Source organism: Nelumbo lutea, chromosome 8, assembly GCF_056320005.1.
Source record: "Nelumbo lutea isolate HS-2025 chromosome 8, American lotus-T2T, whole genome shotgun sequence".
In the NCBI taxonomy this organism is placed as follows: Eukaryota; Viridiplantae; Streptophyta; class Magnoliopsida; order Proteales; family Nelumbonaceae; genus Nelumbo; species Nelumbo lutea.
This window is the reverse complement of record NC_142691.1, coordinates 58,178,040-58,200,823: the sequence shown is the minus strand read 5'-3', so window position 1 is coordinate 58,200,823 and position 22,784 is coordinate 58,178,040. Positions and strand designations below refer to the sequence as shown.

The window sequence follows — 22,784 nt, the reverse complement described above, 5'->3', positions numbered from 1 at the left end:
TTTGGGAGTTAAGATTTTTTAGCTCCTTGCCTTGTAATTCAGCTTTTCCAACTTATTAATAAAATTTACTGTTATTGATAAAAAAAAACTGATTGGTTACCACTTTTATGATACCAGTTGATTGGTTATAGGTCTTTTACATATCATGCTTTTCCGGTATCATAGTTGGACCCCTCAGTAGTGCTAGTAGTATTGTAAGAATGTTAGGACTTGTACCTATTTCATTTGAGACAACCAGTGTATGATGTGCTTGATCTGATCTTTATGAATGGTGTACTCCATGTAGCAAATGTATAAGAGAAAGAACCAGCTTGGTTGGATGTCTTGACCTGCCACATAAAGAAATACTTTTTAAAGAAAGAAAAAGAAACCTACAAATAAGGAGAAGAGTCTGGCTTTTGATTATTTGATGTTATTTCAAAAGCTGTAGATTTTTTGGTATGTGCTAGTAAATCTAGGAATGATTATAAACCACTGATGCTTGTTCATTGGAAAAATATCAGGTGCATTTTGCAGCAACAAAAGAAGCTTTGTCAATGCATTTTTCCAAGTGTGGTGTGGTTATCAAAGTTGTCATATTGGTTGACAGAGCGACTAGCCAACCAAAAGGGTTTAACTGCCTATCCATGAGCCTAATCTTTGCTGTTACTAGTTGATCTTTGCCATTCCTTATTAGATCAAGTCTGTGAACAGGTAGTTGATGCATTATCATGTTCCATTGTAGGTCTGCCTACATTAGTTTTGCTGACAAGGAGTCTGTTGATAGAGCGTTGGCATTGAGTGGGACCTCATTTTTGTCCAGGAGTCTAAAGGTAAACAAACTCCTGGTGCATATTCTGAAGTAATATCATATTGAAAAAAGAAAAAGGGGGTTAAGAAGAAAGGACATAAATTTCGAACTCAAAAAAACTTCTGAAAATGCTTAATCTTTGTGAAGTTGATTTGGTCACTGATCTTGTGGGAAGATCAGCAGATTTATTTACTGATAGTTGCATACCCATGTCACGCTTATTGATCAAGGGGCATTTTTTTGTTAGAATAAAGAACACTCATCAACCGAGTTTGAGATTCATGCTCTTCGTTGTTGACTTCTGCTTTGTTATTCTATTTTCGTCTGTTCAGATTGTGAGAAAGACAGATATGCCTACGTTGCCATCAGTACCATCACAGATATCTGGAATGCCTTCACAGACATGGTTCCCTCAGAACAGAAAAGGCATGCTCCATAGACCATATCCCAGCTCCCATTTGCATTGGCAGCGGGACCTGCAAGCAAACGTGGAAGGTTCAATCTCTATCAGAGGGGGTGCCTCCGAAGCACCAGGAGCTGTTAAAGAGCAATGCGCAACAGATTCTTCCTCCCAGCCGTGTACTCATTCTCTTGTCACATGACTACATGACAATGCCGGGCCACACAAACAATCGCTTACTGTTTCTGGCTTTTGATTTATGGGACACGACAATTGGAGTTTTAATCTTGCTTAAATTCCCCCTAGTTCCATTGGCATCACTTCTCGTATTCTCTCACGCAGTGTTTGTTTCTTTGGATGTATTAATACTTAATAGCTATAATCCCCTTTTGGATCGATATATTTGTAAAAAGTGAGGCAGTCTTGTTGCAGCTATTAGGAAAAAACAGTGTACATGTATCAGCTTAATGTTCTTTGAACTATGCTGCAGTACCGATTTGTCGTTATGATAAACTCCATGCGACTCATTTTTTGGGAAATCAACCTGAGCCACTTTGTTAACGTATCTAGGCACCAAAAGTAAATCCATTTTCCATTAATGCCTAGTTGTCTATTGAATGGGTTTACCATCGTGCAACACATATCACACTGGGTTATTACTTGGTTTAAATATTTTGGGCTGAGACTTCTACACCTTAAAAGTACGATTTTTTTATTCGAGATCCCATGGACGAGATGGTGAAAGTTACAAACCATGGCCAAGGAATTCGAGGAGAAATCGGATACACTTCCATGTGACCATCGTGTAAGTCACTCAAACCATTGTCGATCATTTCAAGGAATACCGTGGCACTTCTAATCCTATTTACCAGGTGGGTAGAGTAATTGAAGATGTTGAAAATGGCTTGATTCACAGTGAGGTTAATGATGAGGAAATCAGAGGAGCTCTTTTTAAGATGCATCCTTTTAAGGCTCCTGTGCTTGATGTTTTTTTCAACTTTTTCCCCAAAAGCATTGAGGCATTGTTGGGAATGATGTCTGCAAAGCAGATGAGTAGAGGTCTAAACCTTACTCTTATACCTTAATTCTAAAATGCAGAAGTCCTAAAGTTGCCAATCAATTTCGGACAATAAGCCTTTGCAGCTTAGTTTATAAAATAATTACAAAACATTTGGGCAACCAGTGATGTTAACAGGCCAGTGACGTGTAACAGACGCTAACGAATCTTTTTTTGTTGGATAACAAGGGCCCTGTTGTGCTTCTTCAGATGAATATGCAGAAATCAGAATATTTTGCTATTAGGGAATGTTACTTTTTGCCAAGGAGTTGGGTTTCTCAAACTTGGATGCTGAATGTGATGCACAAAATGCTGTCAATACCATTTCTGTAATCCTTTGATGCAAGTTCAGTGGTGTTGCTGATGTTGAATAATAATTTTAATCTTGTTATTGAATATTAGCCTCTACTAAATCAGTAGGGATGGCAATAGCGTGGCTCATGAATTGGCTAAGAGGGGCATTAATAGCCCTGTTTGTACTTGGTTGCAGTCTCCTGTCTGGATCCAGGGCCTGTTGGAGATTGATCAAATATCTGCTTTCAGCAATAGATTGTCCACCTAAGTGTAGATGGTTTGGGCACATGCAGAGACTGTTTACAAATGTGAAAATGAATGAGTGGAAAAACAAGGGATAGGGTCAGAAATTTGAAAAACCTATGAGTGGCTCCAATAAGTGATAAAATGAGGAAAAGTAGCCTAAAATGGTTTGGGCACATGCAGGGACCATTTACAAATTTGAAAATGGATGAATGGAAACACTAGAATGGATAAGGTCAGAAATGAACTTATTTGAAGAAACCTAGGAGTGGCTTCAATAGGTGATAAAGACCATTTACAACACTAGCAAGAATAAGTGATCTATTACAAGTTGAAGGGGGCTAAAAGGACTAGGAGCAGACTAAAGGGAACATTGCTTAAGTAGTGAAGAAATGATTTAGTGACCCATAATTTAAAAATGGATATGGCAATGAACAATAGAATGGCAGAACTAGATTCATGTAGCCAACCTGGGACAAGCTTTAGATGATGATGATGGCCCTTAGATTGAATTTTGAGTGTTGCTTTAAAATAGAATTTACAACAGAAAAATACAACAATACTATGGCTATTTTTGCCATTTTTGTTGGGGGAGGGATTAACATAAATGATAGAGGCTTTTAACAGATTACTATCTCACTCTTATGGAGTTGTAGACGCTGATGTACTTCCCAGCTGTATTATTCCAACTATTGTCTATCTTCAACAACTTCCGAACAATAGTGTTCCATCGATCTGGTTCTGCATTAATGCCAAAAAATAGATAGAAGTGAGAATTATTCCTGAGAATTTTGACTGACTGATGTATAGTGGAATTACACCTCACTTTTGTTTCCTTTTCTATTTTGTGGTTGGCAGGATAAAACAGAGGAGCTCAAGTTTGAAACAAGCATGGTTCAGTTGGTTCTACATCAGATGTGTTGACATGGATTTTTCTTTCTTTCCCTCAACTTGGATGCTTGAAGGTGATAAAAAAAGACTGGGACATGTCTTGGGAAGGCCATGTTGCTTAACCAGTACAAATATATGATGGTATTAGACAATGTTCAGTTTACAGGAATTTATTTGATTGTTAGAAGCTACTAAAGATTAGACATTGCATTTAAAGTACCACTAAATCCTTGGAAGAATATCAATAGCATATCTCCTTGATCAAACAATGCCACTTTAAAATTCCCAAGGTATTAGTTATTTTGAACAAATGCAGGGAGTTTCTCCAATCTACTACCCAAGTTATGACAAAAGATACAAGTTTTAGAATAAACACGAACTCACCTTCTTTGTAATGATGAAATGCACGGTTTAGAGCTCCATTTAAGGATCCCTCATCAATACCTTCAAAGATGAAACTTGGAAAGAAAGAAGCACAAAGCACCGATTAAAATTGCATTCATAAATGAAGACAGTAGAATATTAGAGCATATTAGCTATAAAGGAAGCTTTTTACTGAACAATTAAGGCATCAAGATTTCTGTCATAAAATCTCAATGTAGTAGTTCTAATTCCTAATTTATGTCAAATGCTGTAACAGAACTCCTGTTATCCTGTAGTCAACCCAGCTAAGATAATTCTTTATTATTGCTGAATTATTTTTCTCACTCTTGGTGAATAGCATGCTCAGATGGTGTTAGTCTACATCCCCATTGATGGAGCACATGGATCAATACGATATATGGTGATTTCATAATTTGAGAAAAGTGGAAGTTCCATGTGTAACATTAATATGGTTAAATGAAACGCCGTGATGAGAGCCTGCTCACCACAGGAATCTTCTTCGAGGGAGACTCTGCCTCCTGAAATCAGAAATCAGAAAAGAGAGAGAGAGAGATTCTGGAAATGGCTTGATCCTTTCTCGTTATTTCGTGGGCTATTTATAGATGCCGGTTACCCCTTTTCAGCCAAAGTGGGCCATCTTGCGAGGTCCCCGGTTATACACTTGTTTAATGGGCCTAAATGGGCCATTCACAGTTCTGTTATTAACGACAGCTCCATCACACTGCCATTTAAGCTTGTATTGTACTGAGAGGATTACGTTGGTTGCTAACATAAAAACCTTTATCCAATCTAATATAAATATGAAGCCTGCATTCTTAGTGCAATGTTAGGGCATTCTAAATGACGATGTGCTGCATTGGTACCACTGTACCAGGTGCAATGGAAAATGAGTAAACAAATAAGTGATCAAGGGTTTTGCACTTTAATGGACAAGTGCAGGTAAAGAAATCAGTCCAAGAGAAAGATACTTTTAGCAACATTGAATGTTGAAACTTTGACTAGTAAGAGCATAGAATTAGTAGATACAATGAAAGAAAGATGAACTAATACAGTTTGTTTACAGATGATGAAATTGAAAGGAAAAAAGTCCAAGGAAACCAATGAATATAAACACTGTGCTGTAGAGGGGTTAATAACAAAAATGGGGTGAAGATGACAGTAAACAAAGATTTACAAAAGCTGAATTTTTAGATGTTGAGAGAAAAGATGATGTATATATATATATATATATATATATATATATATATTTGATTAGCAAAAATTACTTTATTAAAGCATTTTAAATGAGGAAAGTACAACTCTATGACAACATGTCACCCCAAATATCAAAAGCCCATTTACAAAGAAGCCCAAAATAGCTGCTGTCTTGTAGCCCTTATTTAGCAAGGGAGTCAGCTAACCCATTTGCACTCCTTACCCACTTGAATTCAGCATTTACATCCCTTGCTATAACTTCCATTACCCTGAAAACATGTTTGATAGTCCAAGGGATATTTCTATTACAGCTTGCCCACGAGACAATTACTTTTGAATCCTCTTCCACTTCTACCTGTCTAAAACCCAGTTGCTTTGCTAAGTGTAGACTTTGCAGCAGTGCCAACAATTCAGCTTTTGTAGAGTTTGCAGTACCAATTGGCCCAGAATAAAAAGCAAAAATTCTACCCTCTGTATTTTTTATTGCACTACCTATTCCTGCCAAACCTGGGTTCCCCGATGAGCTTCTATCAAAGTTCAGTTTTACTTTGCTGCCTTCCGGTGCTTATTCTTTCTTTTTTTTTTTTTCTAGAGGACCATGCTACCTCATTCCAAGCCCGTAGAATGTCAGTGACTGAGAAACTCTGAAAGCAATCCAGGGTCTTCGCCAATAAGCAACCTTCACTTTTATGCCATTTCTGGGGAACATTTTAAGGATAGTAGACACACTGGTTAATCAGAACAAGTTGAATGCCATTTCTGGGGAACATTTTAGGGATAGAGGGATGTATCAAAGGTTTGTTGTGGGACTTAATAGTAAGGGCTTCGACCCATTTATGTTATGTATACTTTGTTCTGTTATGTATTACTATTATTAAGTGGTTAGTGGGCCTGGGCATTTCTTATTTTAAGTAATATTATTGTACACTAATGGGGGTAAGATGGTCATCTCATGTATTATTGTAACCCTAATATAAATATCAATTTTATGGATTGGTAAGAGTGTGCCATCCTATTCTCTTATTTTTGAATAATAAAGATAAAATTTATTAAAAACAAAAGAGAAACAACAGGGAGGTGATAAGACGTCACCTAGAGAAGACAATCAAGTCTCAAAGACCCATTGAGACCCCAAATTCAGACAGCTAAATGAAATCCAAAAAACCCCAAATCAAAACCTAACTGAGAAAACAGAGAGGAACCCCATCCTAACCCCTAAAAAAGAAAAGCCTGACACCCTTCAAATAAAACAGAAAAAAAAAGCAAAAACAAACCAGCCTCTCTTTGGTGCACCGTGGTTTCAAAGAATCTTTGTGGACAAGTCTTCTCTAATTTCAGTCTCTTCATCCCATACCTTGTCTTTTTTTGGACGATCATCTTTATTCAACTTCTCTTCCTTTCTTCTCCTTTTAAACTTCTCAAAAGCCTTTTTAGCGAACCCCTCTCCACCCCAATAAAACAGACCTATGCTCTTCCCAATTGCAACCTCTCTATCCACTATTTTCTGGAGAGCCCCCTTCACTTGACTCCTCAACATTACTATTTTCCTTTTGCATTGACTGTCTCACCTCAGAATTGGGCTCACCTCCACGTAAAGTGTTTTTGCTGATGCTCTTTCAGCAATGGGAGCGATGAAGACTGAGGCTCTCAGAGTCCCCCATGCTCTTTAACATACGCCCCATTATCTCTTGATCTTTTTCTCCTATATACCCATCTAAAATGTTTTGTAGGTCCTGCTCCTGCCAGGCCCAATTTCAGTCTAGCAAAAATCTTGGTCACATGCACATTTCCTTTGTATGGTATAAAAATTGCAGTTAATAGGAAAATGAAAGAATCAATAAATGCAAATTTCATTTGCCATTAATGGAAATAAGGAATTCCAATAATACCCATTTGCCATATCCTGATTTGATTGATCATCTATGTCAAATACTGTGTCTGCAAGGCCACCTGTCTTCCTTACTATAGGTACCTGTAATGATAAATTGATAATGACACCTTCAGCATTATGCTGATTATACTTTTATAGATGATTCATATACATTGTCTTTTCAGTATTCATTTAACATGCTACATTACTGTGGTGATTACAGTTATATAACTGTGCATTTCTTTAATCCTAATGAAAACATTTTTTAGTCAATGAACATGTGTACATTTATTCCATTGTGTAGCAAACTAGCAATCATTCTTCCTAACTAGTACTAATAGGCTAAAATCTTATAAGCATAAGAAGTAGTTATATAACTGTGCATTTCTTTAATCCTAATGAAAACATTTTTTAGTCAATAAACATGTGTACGTTTATTCCATTGTGTAGCAAACTAGCAATCATTCTTCCTAACTAGTACTAATAGGCTAAAATCTTATAAGCATAAGAAGTAGTTACTCAATTTGTCATACAAAAGTTTTTACATAAGAATTTAAAATCTATTAGAAATTCACAAGGTTCCTTTTGTTTACAGTGCAAACCTGAACTCGATAAAATTTTGTGCTAGGTTCAGTTTTGCATCCATTTGTATGTAACTATGGTTTGCACTTCTACCTGGTGCAAAATTTACATTTATTGTTTCATTTGTACTCATTGGTAGTGTGAAATTTTCATCTAAAAGACTGATGCAAAATTTGCACCACCTCCCTCCTGCCTTTGTTCTCTCTCATAGAACGTGGGGACAACATCATTTTCCCTCCTACCTTACTCCTCTCCAAAAAATAACCTTCCCCTTGCTTCCATTCTCTTTCATGTAGGGACTACAAAATTTTAATTCTCACAAACAAACAAGATAAGTCAAATCTGAAGCAAAAGCAAACCAAAATTTAGTTCCAGTCCATTTGTTCTCCCTTGTATTTACAGTTTAATCCAGTGCAAATGAAATCTACACTGCAAACAAATGGAGTGTAAATGTCAGAATTTAGAATGGGTTAAAAAGGACTTGAAGATACCGCTCCATAACGCATGCCGATCATTTGAGAAAGCCCACAAGGCTCATATATGGAAGGAACCAAGACCATATCAGCTGCAGCATAGAGCATGTGAGACAGCTCCTCACTACATTACAAAGGAAACCAAAACAGGAATCAGGCATTTGGTCATTGAATGATAGAAACAATTAAGGTTACTTCAAGAAAGAGAAGCAGCACTTGATGCTTTTTGACAAAGTATCCATTGGCTTTATTAAAACAGAATTTCACAAGGAGACAGAAGCGGGAGACATAATGCACCTTCCATCACCAAAAGCTAAGGATTGTCTCAAATATTTTAGATAAATAGTTAAAATAGTTTCACCATCATGTCTTACCTATATGTCAGAAGGATCCTTACACTGGTACCCTGGTTATGCTACAAAAGTGCAAAAAATAAACATTTAGTCATCTCATGTTGCTTGCATTTCCATCACAAAAGTCTCATATTAGTTTTTCTTCTTAATCCATTACCAAATTAGTAAGGCTCTCAAATTCTCTTTCAACTCGGCTATCTGAAGCTTTTCCCAGTATAACCATCTGCCCACCCTAAAATATAATCCAGAGGTTAGTCTGCCAAATGTACAATAATAACATAACAATGTGGGCATGTGTGGAGTCTGGTGTAATGAATGTATTCGGGCTTGGATGAATTTATTTTCTTTGATTGATGACAAGGATTCTATTAATACTAATAATAATGGAAGAAACAAAAAAAGGAAAAGAAATCACTATACAAAATTAACAAAAAAGTCAAAACAGACTACTGTCTCATATTACACACGAAAACAACTATTTTTTTTTCAGAATTTGCTTCCATTTTCTACTAATATGTAGCCAATCCATATCTTTGAATTCCTTCAAACCAAAAGCCGTTTTTTGAAAGTCCAACCTAAAGGCAATTGAAAACCAGTGAGCTAGCATCTTTTGCACATTTGATTATAGGGCTGCAAAGGGATTGGATTGAATCAGGAGGGTGGTATATGCAAATTTGATATGCTAAGAAAATAATTATATCTGAGATTCTGAATTCAATTTGAATAAAAAAGTCATGTTTCTCTCTTCAAATTTGATAAGATTTGAAATTTTTTGTCTCAAAAATATACGGATTGAAAATATATTTACAATATTACATTATATCATACACATATATTTTGTATTTGTATTTATATTATAAGATCAAATTGGGGTCCATCTGAATTTGGTCCAATAACTAAACCAATCCTATTTGTCAATTTGAATTCTGTTCATTTACTGTTATTGGATATCTGAATCTGGTTTAAACAAATAGGACTTGGAATGGATCAGATCAATATCCAATTCATTTTCAGCCCTATTTGATGAAGGGGTGCTTGGATGTTTTATTCAACAAGGCTTTGTTTATGACTGTGTAGTAGAATTGAGAATTTTATAATAGTATTGTGTAATCTGTGCGCTTACAGGGCCAAATTTTCATTCAAGGAATATAAAAAATCTTAAAACACATAATTTCCATTTGTCTCTTCTGATCCTATTCCATATTCTTCACACTCATTTCTAGTTTTTCTTTCTATATAAGTCAGCACATTGCACACTTTGAGCTGTAAAAAGGAGGATTTTTGAATTCTTTCAAAATATTAAATGCCACTTTATCTATTATTTTTAATTGAAGCCAAAATAATGTTCATACTAATGAAAAAGAATTCCACCAATCATGAACTTGGGATCTGAACTCATTTGGTTGGTAAAATCCAGCCTTGTCTAGTGTCTGTGGGTTTGACAAATTTCATCTTTCATGTTTTGAACTTAGCAAGAGTCCATCTCATCTCAGACTTAGTAAGATATTCATCATGGATAGCAAGGCTCTAACTCTATGATGTAAAAACATAGAAACCAGGTGATGTAGAGTTGCATGTTCTGATGCTAAATCCTTGCATGACCACCTTCTTTGTACCAATTGATGTAGGATAACTTCTCTGATAGATGTAGGATGAATATAACCCAAGGGTGAGCATAGGAAGGTACTAATTAGCTAGATTGCTAGAATAGGGTTTAGAATGATTTTAAGACTAAGTATAGAGATTTGGTTAGGTAAGGGTCTTGGGGCTTTACTGTGACCATTGTAGATTTGTCCCATAAGTGTGAAAAGTTTCATAATGGAGAAAATAGGTCTAGGATTGGAATTTTTCAATGATTTTTTATGTAGATTTAGCTTGGATAGATGTAGGGGAAGACCAAGTTTGGTAATGTTCAGAGTACATGTGTTCTATGAAAAAAACCCAAAAATTTTGAAGTTTGGGGTTTAGGTGGCTATTTGAGATGAAACTTAGTGTGATGAAAGGTGACGAAGATCAATGGTGGGCATCCGAATCATTGTTTAGAAACTGACTCAGAAATGGGACCACTTTTTTGTCTGGGTGGCAGGTCAGCAGTTCAACCTTTTGGGTGAAATTGGTCAAACCCATGATGCTATAAAATAAATAAAATATAAAATAGATAAAATTACAGAAAATTTGCAGAAAAATTGGGCATGTCTCTAATATTATATATTCATCATATTAGACAAAAAAGTACAATAAATAGGTTTTTTATTATTAATGATGGAAATAACTAAAAATATGAAAAAATAGTGAAGGAGAATTAATGTCTGAGACTGACCCGACCTTCTGACCGGTGAAACAGTTCAGAAGTTCAACCGACCAGGAATTGGGTTGTTGATCGAGTCAACAATTTTTTTTATTCCAAATAAGAGATTTGGGGTGAAATAGACCCAAAAATTTGGCAAGTGACGGGTGGACAGGTCCAATTGGTTGGTTTGATTCTATGTTGAAAATTAGTCCAAATACAAGAGCAACCCAAGATGATTTTGACATAGAAGGAAAAAGTGGAAAAATGAGAAAATTATGATTTTTATGTAAGTTGAAAAAAATTGTATTTCCATTAGTATAAGATCTTTAAGGATGTTAGCTGGATTCTTTTAATGAAGAGCTTCTGAGCTTTTGAGGCTAAATGGCTGATTGCAGAATTTTAGACAAAGATTGAGAAAGAAGAGAGAGAAAACCTAGAACCACTCAATGTCAGTGGGGACCTAGAAATCACTCACCATAAGAACAATGTGCAGAAAAACCATTCAAATATCATTAGAACATCACTCACTACGTTCTACTCAAAAAACATACAGGGGTGGTCAATCCTATTAGAACTAAGAAAAATACAAAGTACAGAATTGCCGCTATCTTAGAAAACTCCATAAATCCTAGCCTACTTAATCACTGAAACTTTAAAAGGAACTAAACCATAACTAAGAAAATTAAACCAATAGGCTGGACCCCATTAACAATATGTAAAATGACCAAAACACCCCATTGTCTAAAAATACCCAGAATTGCCGCTCTGCTTAACTGATGAATATTTAGAAATACCTTCAACACATTCTCAAAACCTAGGAAGTGCATCAATTTAAATCCCTAAACAATTCCAATGTTTACTCATGGAGAGATCAACTATTGTCCTCCCTATACATAGTTTCTAAGTCTAATGATATATAATATTCAAATCTGTTCAAAATTATTAGCAGTCATTGATGTTATTGAACTAATGTCATCAATAAACAATAACCATGATAGATTACATAGTTAAAAGAAATTTAACTTATATCATATTAATTATCTCTCTTAACTCTCATCTTTTAAGTTGGTTATAGAGTATTAAATATTTAGAGAACAATAGCATCTTACAACCAAATTAAACCAATCTCTGCCACCAGAAATGTCACGAGAGAGAGAGAGAAGACTTACAAGTTCTTCAATATTCTTGATTGCGTGAGAAATCAGATGAAGACCCTTTTGAGCAACCAATCTTGTAATGCAGATAACTAGTGGTATCCTGTTTGTATCATTGGAAAGACAGGAACCAACTAAACTGCCATTTGGAGCCAAACCAAGTCCTCGTTGAACATAATGCTTACATATCCTTTTCCCCTCAATTTTTTCAGCTGCAAGAAATAATTTGGTATTATTGATAGAACAAACGTGCTCCTTTCTTTACAGGTCACATTTCTGATACCATTGAGTTAAATGCATAACTTATATGTACAAATGTGGGAATCTCCAACCTTTACCCTATAGGCTCAGTTTGGAAAGAGTACAAATGCAAATATGTACAGTGCAAATACATACAAAATAATACAAAATATAAGGTTTTGCACTCTACATATTTGCATTTGTACTCCTTCCAAACTGAGCCATAGGTGAATATGCTAATTTTCCATAGGATCTTCTGCCTAACTCAATCAGTCAAATACCATACCACATGCTAGTTAATTTCCCTCAGATAAGGATGTAGAGATTGTCGAGAGAATGAGGGTATTTGTAGAGAACAAACTTTAAGTATAAGGGTATTTTGGATCTATACCTTTACGAGGGTAATTTAGTAATTTATTCTTCTTCTTTGTCTTCCCTGCTTTTTCCTTTTCTTTCTTCTTTTGTCTGATATATGATATGATAACAATGCATCAGAACATAGGTAAATTGTCAAATCAAATGCTTCTTTTCTTTTTCTTCTTTTTCCTTGTTTCCTTGTCTTGCTAGGTCAGAAATGAAACCTCAACTGATACACCACACCATAAACCATTATTTATTTATTTTATACTTTTTGATGTTTTAGTTTTCTTTTTCTTGGTCAAAATGACCAAGACCCATTTTTTCTGAGAGGCCTGAACTTCTATGAAGACTGTGATGTTCAGTTTTCCATTTCAGATATGAGCATACAGATCTGAACATACCAGACATACCAGATCTGTGTCTGGCTGGCATACCAGATCTATGGAAAAATCGAAGTTTGAATTTTGTGTTTCAGATCTCTGAATACCCGATACGAAGGCATACCAGACCTAGACAATAGTCCAGAAATCAGATCTGTACATGTCATTCCAGATTTGCATATACCAGATTTTTTTTTTCTTTTTCTGGACTGTTTATGAAGCAAAAACAAGGTTTATTCAAACAGAAAAATGCTATGTTTGGTAAGAATATTATTAGAGATTGCAAGCAACATTATGATCCACTCAAATCAAGGATCCATTCCTTTCTTGGCATGCTACATTTGGAAAGAATTGTTGGATAGTGTATGCCCTCAACCTCAAGATCCAATTGCTTAAATTTATAAAAGTTAGTTTAAAATGTGCTATCACTTGTGCTATGGATGTCAATGTAGATTTTGTGATATATCGATGAACTATTTTAGGATGATGTTAGGATACTGGTTAAGCACCACTAGCATGAGACATTGCATTATCAGTATGTAGTCCTAAATTTTTTTCTCAATCAACGGTCAGTTTTGGATGGCTGACATGAGCAGATTGACACATATGTGGTATTGCCTTGCGAAGAGCAACATGTCTCTGTCACTAGGTATTGACTCAAAGTATATATGTGCGCATCTGTAGAGACAGATACTAAACAAGACCCCTCTCTAGATTATCTTTGGACTTTATGATTGGTAGGATGTCCAGTTGTTACAGAAAACCCTCAGACCAGATAATGTTACTAAATCTCATCCAGGACACAGGTGACTTTGATAGAGAGAACAAGAGCATTTGTTGAGCATAAACTTCAAGTGTAAGGGTATTTGGGCCCCTTACCTTTATGAGGATAATTTAATAATTTTGTAACTCATTTTCACATTATAAAACACCAGGCTCTCTCCAGTTGGCCATCCCATTTGCAGTCCTCATGATCCATGTAAAAGAAGCATTGAGTTCCCTTGCTAGGCTTTCAATCTCCCTTAGGGAATGTCTATCCCCCCTTTCTTTACTTTTCTTTCTTCTTTATTTCTTCTTTGTTTTTAATCTATGACAGAAAATAAAGGATGTAGTGAACTAGCATTGAGATGGTTATTTTTTATCAAGTTGTGCAAATTAGTCATAGAAACGACCTGTCCATAGTGAGCAAATTGACATATAATATAGGTATTGACATTTGCTTATGAAGAAAACACCCTACATTTCATATTTTTCAAAAATACGGAAAATGCATGAATAATTTGGGAAAATATATAATATACAGATAATATGAATTTTCAAAAAATATGGAAAATTTTATGTTTTTTATATATTTTAAAATTTTAAAAATACATTTATATGTTGACATATAGGGGCATAGCTTAGTGCAATGATAAAATCTAGGTCTAATAAGTGAGTGAACAAGGGTTTGAGTTTAAGAGTTTCCACCTAATGCAAGAAAAAGCTTAACATTAGATCTGTCATCAATATGCCCTTCAAAAGAGTTAAGACCAACTTTGGGTAATGGCCTTTTATTTATATACATATGCATATATTTGATATATAATACATATTTGTAAAAAAATATCCAGATTTTTTCACTCTGATCTTACATGAGAACATAGTAAACAAGAAAACATATTGGCTTAACTTTTATTGCATTGCATTTATCTGACCGATTTTTTTTTTTTTATGATTTTCTTTGTTCTTGGTTCCAAATTGCAAGAATATTTCTCATGCCATATTTATGCCGTAAACATATTTACTATGACCCTGCAATGTGTCAGGTAGTTACAACTAACTAATGAACCATTTTCATTGATTTTGTTATTTTCTTCTGATGTGTGGGTCAGGTAGTTCTTCATATGAGGTTTCTATATCCTTTTCTTCTCTTGTTAGTTGCTAATACATTAACCTTATATTGCTTTTCCTTCGAAGCCACAAGGTAGTGCTCTAATATTTTCTCTCACCTTTCTATGAAGCAAAAACAAAATACATAATAAAAAATAATAATAGTTTCCAAATAAGGCTTATTCTAACTGACATTCGTTAGGAAAGAAATGTTTTGGGGATTGGTTGTGGTGGGAATTGTAGTTGGAAACTTGGAATGATTGGAGTGTCTTTTGTTTCTTCTTTCCTTTCTGGGTGGTTCTGTATCACCTATTTTTTACCTCTTTGTTTTCTAATGGATATCTTTATTTACTATAAAACTCTGCCATGAGCTTGTCTTACACTGCTGGTCCCAAGTTTGGAATAAACAAGGACAGTTGCATCAGGTTGTCAGCCAGCACTAAAACATTTGCCAATCTCTCATGGCCATGGATCCTGATTTGTCTTTATTTACCAGAAAACAAGAATAATCCACAACTCCACATAAAGTTGCCACCTTGCTTAATTGGTAGTCTCAGAGTGGTAGTACTGACAGACGTCCAAAACCAACTCCCTACAAACAAGCTCACCCCTCACCTTCCCTGTAGCTGGGCAGAGAGGAAAGAGAAAGTTTACATATTAAGTCTGGATAGTTACCATGGAACTTAGCTGGCAAGAAAACATCTGTTGCAGGGTTCCACATGGCAGTATCTATTCCATTTAAAATACCATGGTACCTTTATAGAAATAAAAGTAAGTTAACAAATAGAGGAAGCATAAATGAATCTGCAAAAAGAATTATATGCAACAATAGATTCCACATACAATGAAGAAAATATAAATTATGAAAATAAATGAACCTTTGAAGTAGCAGTGAATAGGACTAATAAAAATAAGTAGTAAAAGAGTCATATCCGAACCGTATACTGTCAACTAAATGAACCAATTAAAGAAAAGGTTGACGGTCTACAACAGTATGTTGTATCATATATTATTGCCCTTGTTGGTCCAGAAGGGAATTTCTATAATTGTATACATTTTGCCTCTCTTTGATAATGATAAGACTGTTTGGGTAGGGGTTGACTACTATAGACACCTCTTTAGCTCTCGCCTGGTTCCTAGTTCTTTCTTCTGTGTGAGATTTTCAGTTTTCAGTTTTGAACTCAAAATGTTCAATCTCCATGAGTGATGTAGGATGGGCAGGTCCTACAGGACCTAGGTGGGATAAGAGCTGAGGGGATAGATGTGGAGGATAGACTACAAGATCAAGGAGGATACGACACTTCATCCGATGGATCACCAAAAGATGCAGATCAAGGAGGTGGAACTTGGAGAGAAGAGTGAAGTCAATATTCAATAATTGTACACAATTTCTTATATTATTGGAAATTCTGATTTTCAATTTTACTTGTAAGTCATTTATGATTTTTTTTTTCAATTTCATTTTATTATTTCATATATGAGATTATGAACAATTGCATGCATTAAAATTCATATGGAATAAAATGTTAAGTTTTTTTTTTCAATTTGTTGTCTATCTTGTATTCTTATTAATATATAGAATGAACATGACTAAAATCACAAAAACCAACCTCTTCATATATACTAGCAACAAATTTAGGTTGGGGGTGCTGTCCCAAGCCATGGATTTGTTTGGGCTTGCCTCAAGGGTCCTTTCCAAAGGCAGGATGATCTCCAAGGATTAAGAATGCAAGATGTTTAACATTACACTAGCTACTTGAAGTAGTGCATTTGCAGATAAATAAACAGATTGAACTATTGAGTGAAACACTTTAATATGATCAACATTTGTATTTGCTTTCACTTCCACATTTTTCACTTTGAATATGTTTTATATGTTGTACTCATATTTTTCATTTGAGCCAATATGCTTTTCAACTCATTTAATTTCTTTTGAAATTCATGTTTGCATTTTTTGTATATTTTTTGATTTTTTTTTCAAGAATTTGCGTCTTACATAAAGTAGGCATGCACTTTGCCTTGTGCTTTTCTTGACCCTTGCACTTTTTAAACACTGTCTTTTGCTTATCATTAATACATTATCATGCTTTACCCATCAAAATACTTAAACACAATCAAGTGTACACCAAGGCAGGATTCTGTTGATTCTAACACTGTTCATACACAAAATCACTTGAAGTATGATAGAAAAAGTAACATAAACACAAGATCCATCTAGGCCTTGTCCCAACTATATGGGGAACATAAATATAAGATGTTCAGAAAAATAAAAGAAATTGTAGGGTACAAAGTTAAAAATAAGATGCTTTAGACACAATAATAGCTTATCACTTGAAACTCAAGATTCTCTGCAGTGTAAATGCAGAAAATATTTGATGAATGTAATTGCTGACATGTAAAGAAATGCCTCAATATATATATTTGTGTGTGCATGTATGTGCGTGTGTGTCTGTATTATGTATAACTGCAACACATGGGAAAGCATACTTATCACGATTTCTTATCAGCGTGCTTGCAAGCCATCCAGAACACAGTGTCTCCTTAAGGTATGTTGGAGAGACTGTACTGAAAATAAAAACAAAGATATCAAATGTTTGTCCAAAATGGTGCTTCAGATAAATTATATATCAATAATCCCCCAAAATTCCAAGCGGTATGAGAATATTATTACCATAATTTGTCACAAGAAACTAAACATAGAGAACCATAATCAATGGCATCAACATTTTAAATAAAGTAACTTTTGCGGTGAAAGCAATTATGAAATAATTCTGCTTTAGTCGATTGTATCTGCAATTATGACACAAAATAGGACCTTAGCCAGAAATTTCAAGAAAAAATTGCTATAACAAATTTCCTCTTATTTATATTGCTGTGATGAGTGATTAAATGTAAGTGGGCCTGCTTAACATTCTATGTTTTAGTGTTATATTCTGTTATTGAGCCAGTAGAAATCTGCTGAATTAAAAAATATGAAGGAAAAATAGTTTCTTGAAGAGAGAAGGAAGAGAGAAGGAGAAGAAGACACGAAGAGAAGTTGAAAAGAAAAGAGAGCTATGTCTGGCCGCCCCCTTCACTTATTATTTATACTAAAAATAATAGAGCAGTACAAAAACAACTATGCCCTTATAGGGCGGCAAAACTTAAAACAACATATATAACACTCAAAAACATAATAAAATTTGGACTCACATAACTACTGTGGTCCCCACCTCCTATCTATCAACTAACATAAAACATCTACTCAGAAAAACATCATAAAATTGATTAATCTTCAACACTCCCCGTCAAGTTGGGAGTAAATGTCACACATTCCCATCTTGCATAGGTCATGTTCAAGATTGTTCTTTGCCACCCCTTTAGTGAGAACATCAGCCAGCTGCAACTCTGAAGAGACGTAAGGCAAACAAACTTCTCCAGTTGTTACCCTTTCTCTTATAAAGTGTCTATCAACTTCAATGTGTTTTGTCCTATCATGATGAATTGGATTGTGGGCAATATTGATTGCAGCCTGATTGTCACAGTATAACATCATAGGTTCCTCTACTTTCACCCCAATCTCACTCAAAAGAGATCTAACTCAAAGAAGTTCTAAGGCACAACGAGCCATGGATCTATAGTCAGCCTCTGCACTTGACCTTGCCACAACCGCTTGCTTCTTACTCTTCTAGGAGATCAAGTTTCCACCTACAAAGGTACACACTCCTGATGTAGACCTCTTGTCATCTAAGCATCTTGCCCACTCTGCATCTGTATAGGATTCTAGCTTCTGATTCTCATGATTTGAGAAAAGAATGCCTCTGCTAGGGTGCCTTTTCAGATATGCAAGTATTCTCTCAATAGCTTCCCAGTGTTGAACCCGAGGTGCATGCTTGTACTGGCTCACAACACTGACAACATAAGAAATATCTGGTCGTGTCATACACAAATACAACAATCGGCCCACCATTCTTTGATATCTCCCCACATCCTTTACCAACTCACCAACCACACCATTAATTCTGTGATTTGGATCAATAGGAGTGCATTGGTTTGGTCCCCAGCTTCTCAGTGTTCCGCAGTAGGTCAAGTACATACTTTCTCTGTGAAATGATGATCCCATGCTTGGATCTTGCAACTTCAATCCCCAAGAAGTATTTGAGCTCACAAAGATCTTTGATCTCAAATTCTTGCTGCAATGATTTTTGAGATCATCAATCTCCTCCAAATCATTTCCTGTCACCACTATATCATCCACATACACAATCAAGATTGACACCAGAGCATCTCTCCTCTTCACAAAGAGGGTGTGGTCAAACTGTGTCTGTGTGTATCCAAAACCGATGAGTGCCCCTCTGAACCTATCAAACCAACCCCTAGGTGACTGTTTCAGTCCATATAGAGATTTTCTAAGTTTGCAAACCTTTCCTTTACCAACATTTTTATAAAAGCCTATTGGAATGTCCATATATACCTCTTGTAAATCACCTTTGAGGAAGGCATTTTTGACATCAACCTGGAACAAGGGTCATGAATAGGTGGCTGCTAGAGATAAAAGGATACGAACTAAACTCAACTTAGCTACAGGTGCAAAGGTTTCCAGATGATCAACACCATAAGTCTGAGTATACCCTTTTGCTACTAACCTTGCCTTGTACCTCTCCATCTTGCCATCGATCCTATACTTCACTGTGAATACCCATCTACCTCCGTCTGCCTCCTTGTCTGGGGGGAGATCAACTATTTCCCAAGTTTGGTTTTTAACCAAAGCATCCATCTCATCTTGCATGGCTGTTTTCCACTCAGGTTTGGAGAGAGCCTTAGTAACATTCTTGGGTATAGACACAAAATCTAGGGAATAAAGAAATGCACGGTAGAAGGGTGATAAGGCATTGTAGGAAAGTTGGTGTGAAATGCAATGGGCTGTACACCTTCTCTTCCCCTTACGAAGTGCAATGGGAAGATCAAGGTCAGTGGGATCAGTTGCAACAATGGTGTTAGGGGCAGGAACATTATCATCAGAAAACATAACATGCTCAGATTCAAGAGGAATACCTGGAACTGTATCTACCGAATCTGGAGTTTTAGAAGGACTAATAGAGAGTGGTGTGGGTTGAGGATGTGTGGAGTCAACCATCATCCGTCGGCGTTCATATTTCTGTGAGGCTGCCCGTAGTGGCTCAGGTAATGAAACTGGAGGTGCAGGTGCTGGCTGAACTGATGGAGGCACCAAAGAAATAGGAAAAGGAATAGATTGTGAATTCTCCTCCCCAAAACTCTCCCCCCCGAGGAGAACCACTCGAGAAGAAGGTGGATTCAAAGAAGGTAACATCCATAGTGACAAATTTGCTCCTCGACACTGGGTCATAACAACAATACCCCTTTTGGTTCTGAGCATACCTAAGAAAAACACATTTCTTGGCCTTAGGATCCAATTTCTTGCGATGAGGGCCAAGAATGTGAACAAAGGAAACACAACCAAAAACCCTTAGAGGTATATGAAATATCTCCCCATCTGGAAAAAGAAGACTAAATGGCACCTTAAACCCCAAAGTCCGTGAAGGAACACGGTTAATCAAATGCACGACTGTAAGCATTGCATCTCCCCAGAACTGCATAGGAATCGAAGCACACAACATAAGGCTCCTTGCCACCTCAACAATGTGTCTGTTTTTCCTCTCAGCAACTCCATTCTGTTGCGGTGTATATGCACAACTACTCTGATGATTTGCACCATGTTCTAAGAGATTCGTGGTCAAGTCCTTCTCATAGTACTCTCTGGCATTACCTGATCTAAAATCCTTAATTCTCACTCCAAATTGTGTGAGAACCATCTGGTGGAACTGCCGTACCAAGTTAGGAACCTCATCACGTGATCTTATCAAATACATCCAAGAATATCATGTATAATCATCCACAAACAAGAGAAAGTAACGGAATCCTCCCATGGAAGGGATATGATATGGCCCCCATACATCAGTGTGAACAATATTAAAAGCAAAAGTACTCCTTTTATTACTTGGTTTAAAAGACTGTATACAATGCTTTCCTAACTGACAACTCTCATACTCCAAAGTAGATAACTGAACAGACTCAAACAACTTTGGGAAAAGACATTTCAAAGAACTAAAAGAAAGATGTCCCAAACGATTGTGCCAAAGCATAATCTGGTTCACCGACTCTAACCCACTACTACTGCTGCTGCTAACATGATGGCTCTGATGTCTCGAAATTCATGCAGAAGGTAGACTCCATTCACCTCACGACCATTCCCAATCATCTTCTTTGATTCCAGATCCTACAAAACACAATTACTAGGAAGAAAGGTCACGGAACAATTCAAATTTTTTGTTAAAGAACTAACAGATAGTAGGTTGGTTTGAAGTCTAGGTACATGTAAAACAGAAGACTAAGTTATATCATTGGTCACTCTAACTGTCCCCTTCCCAGCAATGGGAATATGTGAACCATCTGCTGTAGAGACTCTGTCTCTACCAAAGCACAATTGATAGGAACTGAAAAGGGTAGGGGCATTAGTCATTTGCTCAGATGCTCCTAAGTCTATAATCCAAGGAGGTCCCTGCTTACCTGAAGTGGATGCAGGATTTGCAATTGCATATGAACTACCTGTATGTGCAAAGGAAATGGTGTAGTTGGCTCATACATTTTGTTATCCATCTGGAAGGCTAGAGCTAGGTGAATCTTTCATACTCATAATCTGTCCAAAACTCTCCAATTTTGTTCTCACTGCTGCTATTGCAATGGATTCCCAATCAGTTTGGGAAAAAAGGGGCCAAAGAGTCTCCTGTAGTGGCTACATTTGCATTTCCCTTCTTGTTTCTTATCTGGGTAGGCATAATATTTGGATGAAGCTTCCAACAAGTGTCCCTGGTATGCTTTGGCTTCTTGCAATAATCACACACCAAGTCCTTATCTTCCCATCTAGTCTCACTACTCCCCCTATCTCCATTCGGCTTAGGTTTTGTTGTACCAACCATAGCCGACTGGTCAATCCCAGGCTATCTCAACATTACATTCCTCCTACTCTCCTCTCTAGAGACAAAGTCATAGGCTTGAGAGAGTTACACCCTCCCTAGAAAGAATATGTTGCCTAGCAATGTCAAATTCAGGGTTCAGCCCTACCAAGAACTCAAAAACCCTATTCCTCTCTACCAGTTTGTGATAGTTTGCTGCATCATTTACACTTTCCCATACCACAGTTTTTAAGTGATCTATTTCCTATCATAGGGTTTTCAGCATGGAGAAATACATAACAAGAGGTTTTTCTCCCTGTTTCATACTTATCACTTGATTTCTTAACTAATAGGCTCTGGCTTCATTTTGCTTATGAGAGTAGGTTTCAGTCACTCCATCTCAAATCTCCTTAGAAGTATTAGCCCATAGGAATTTTTTTGCAATATGAGGTAACATAGAATTACACAACCAGGACATTACCATGTAATTCTCCTGCACCCATCGGGAAGAGTCTGGTATCAGGTTTCTTCTCCTCCCTAGTGAGATACCCTAATTTTCCACCGGCATCCATAGCCATCTTAGCTGATTGTGCTCGCTCCAAATAATTTGTACCATCAAGTTTTACTGTAGTAATGATCCCAAGCCCAAAAATATCACTACTACCTCTAACACCCAGCCCCACAGTACCGGTAGATTTCATCTCGGTATTCCAACTCTCCATCTTACTTCAAACAATTCAATAATAAGAAAAAATAGATTGGAAATCTTCCAAAAATAATTAATATCACATACACAGAAACCAACCCTTCCGGAAGAAGAAAACCATATCTGGAGAGAAATCTCTCTCCTTCCCACACCTCCCAACAGAGAGAAGAGTGAATCAATCACTTTGGGAGGCTTAGAAAATTTCAGAAACCAAACCGCCCTCTTCAGAATATCAAAAGAAAACTAACAATACCTGGGCGCCCAAGATCAGATAAAAAACAAAGAGTCCAACTTTTTTGGG

General features: G+C 36.3%; 2 protein-coding genes across 5 annotated transcripts in view; one reads left to right on the top strand and one right to left on the bottom strand.

Annotated features, from left to right (window-relative positions):
• LOC148844386 (uncharacterized) overlaps positions 1-1,755 on the top strand; it is a 34,749-nt gene extending 32,994 nt beyond the window's left edge. For all 3 annotated transcript variants that reach the window (XR_016103600.1, XM_088959093.1, XM_088959094.1), the window contains 3 exons: positions 504-610; positions 725-812; positions 1,123-1,755. Coding sequence is in view for 2 of the 3 variants with exons in the window: in XM_088959093.1 (XP_088815219.1) it covers positions 504-610; positions 725-812; positions 1,123-1,392 (465 nt within the window). In the remaining variant the exon portion in view is untranslated. The remainder of the gene's footprint in view (positions 1-503; positions 611-724; positions 813-1,122) is intronic.
• A 1,510-nt stretch (positions 1,756-3,265) lies between these two features.
• The window catches only part of LOC148844385 (uncharacterized), a 146,794-nt gene continuing 127,275 nt past the window's right edge, over positions 3,266-22,784 (bottom strand). For both annotated transcript variants that reach the window (XM_088959994.1, XM_088959995.1), the window contains 9 exons: positions 17,312-17,389; positions 15,500-15,579; positions 11,991-12,187; positions 8,689-8,763; positions 8,553-8,593; positions 8,197-8,302; positions 7,143-7,225; positions 4,060-4,133; positions 3,266-3,525 (listed from right to left, as the gene is read on the bottom strand). In XM_088959994.1, coding sequence (XP_088816120.1) covers positions 3,416-3,525; positions 4,060-4,133; positions 7,143-7,225; positions 8,197-8,302; positions 8,553-8,593; positions 8,689-8,763; positions 11,991-12,187; positions 15,500-15,579; positions 17,312-17,389 — 844 coding nt within the window. In that variant the 3' untranslated portion in view covers positions 3,266-3,415. The remainder of the gene's footprint in view (positions 3,526-4,059; positions 4,134-7,142; positions 7,226-8,196; positions 8,303-8,552; positions 8,594-8,688; positions 8,764-11,990; positions 12,188-15,499; positions 15,580-17,311; positions 17,390-22,784) is intronic.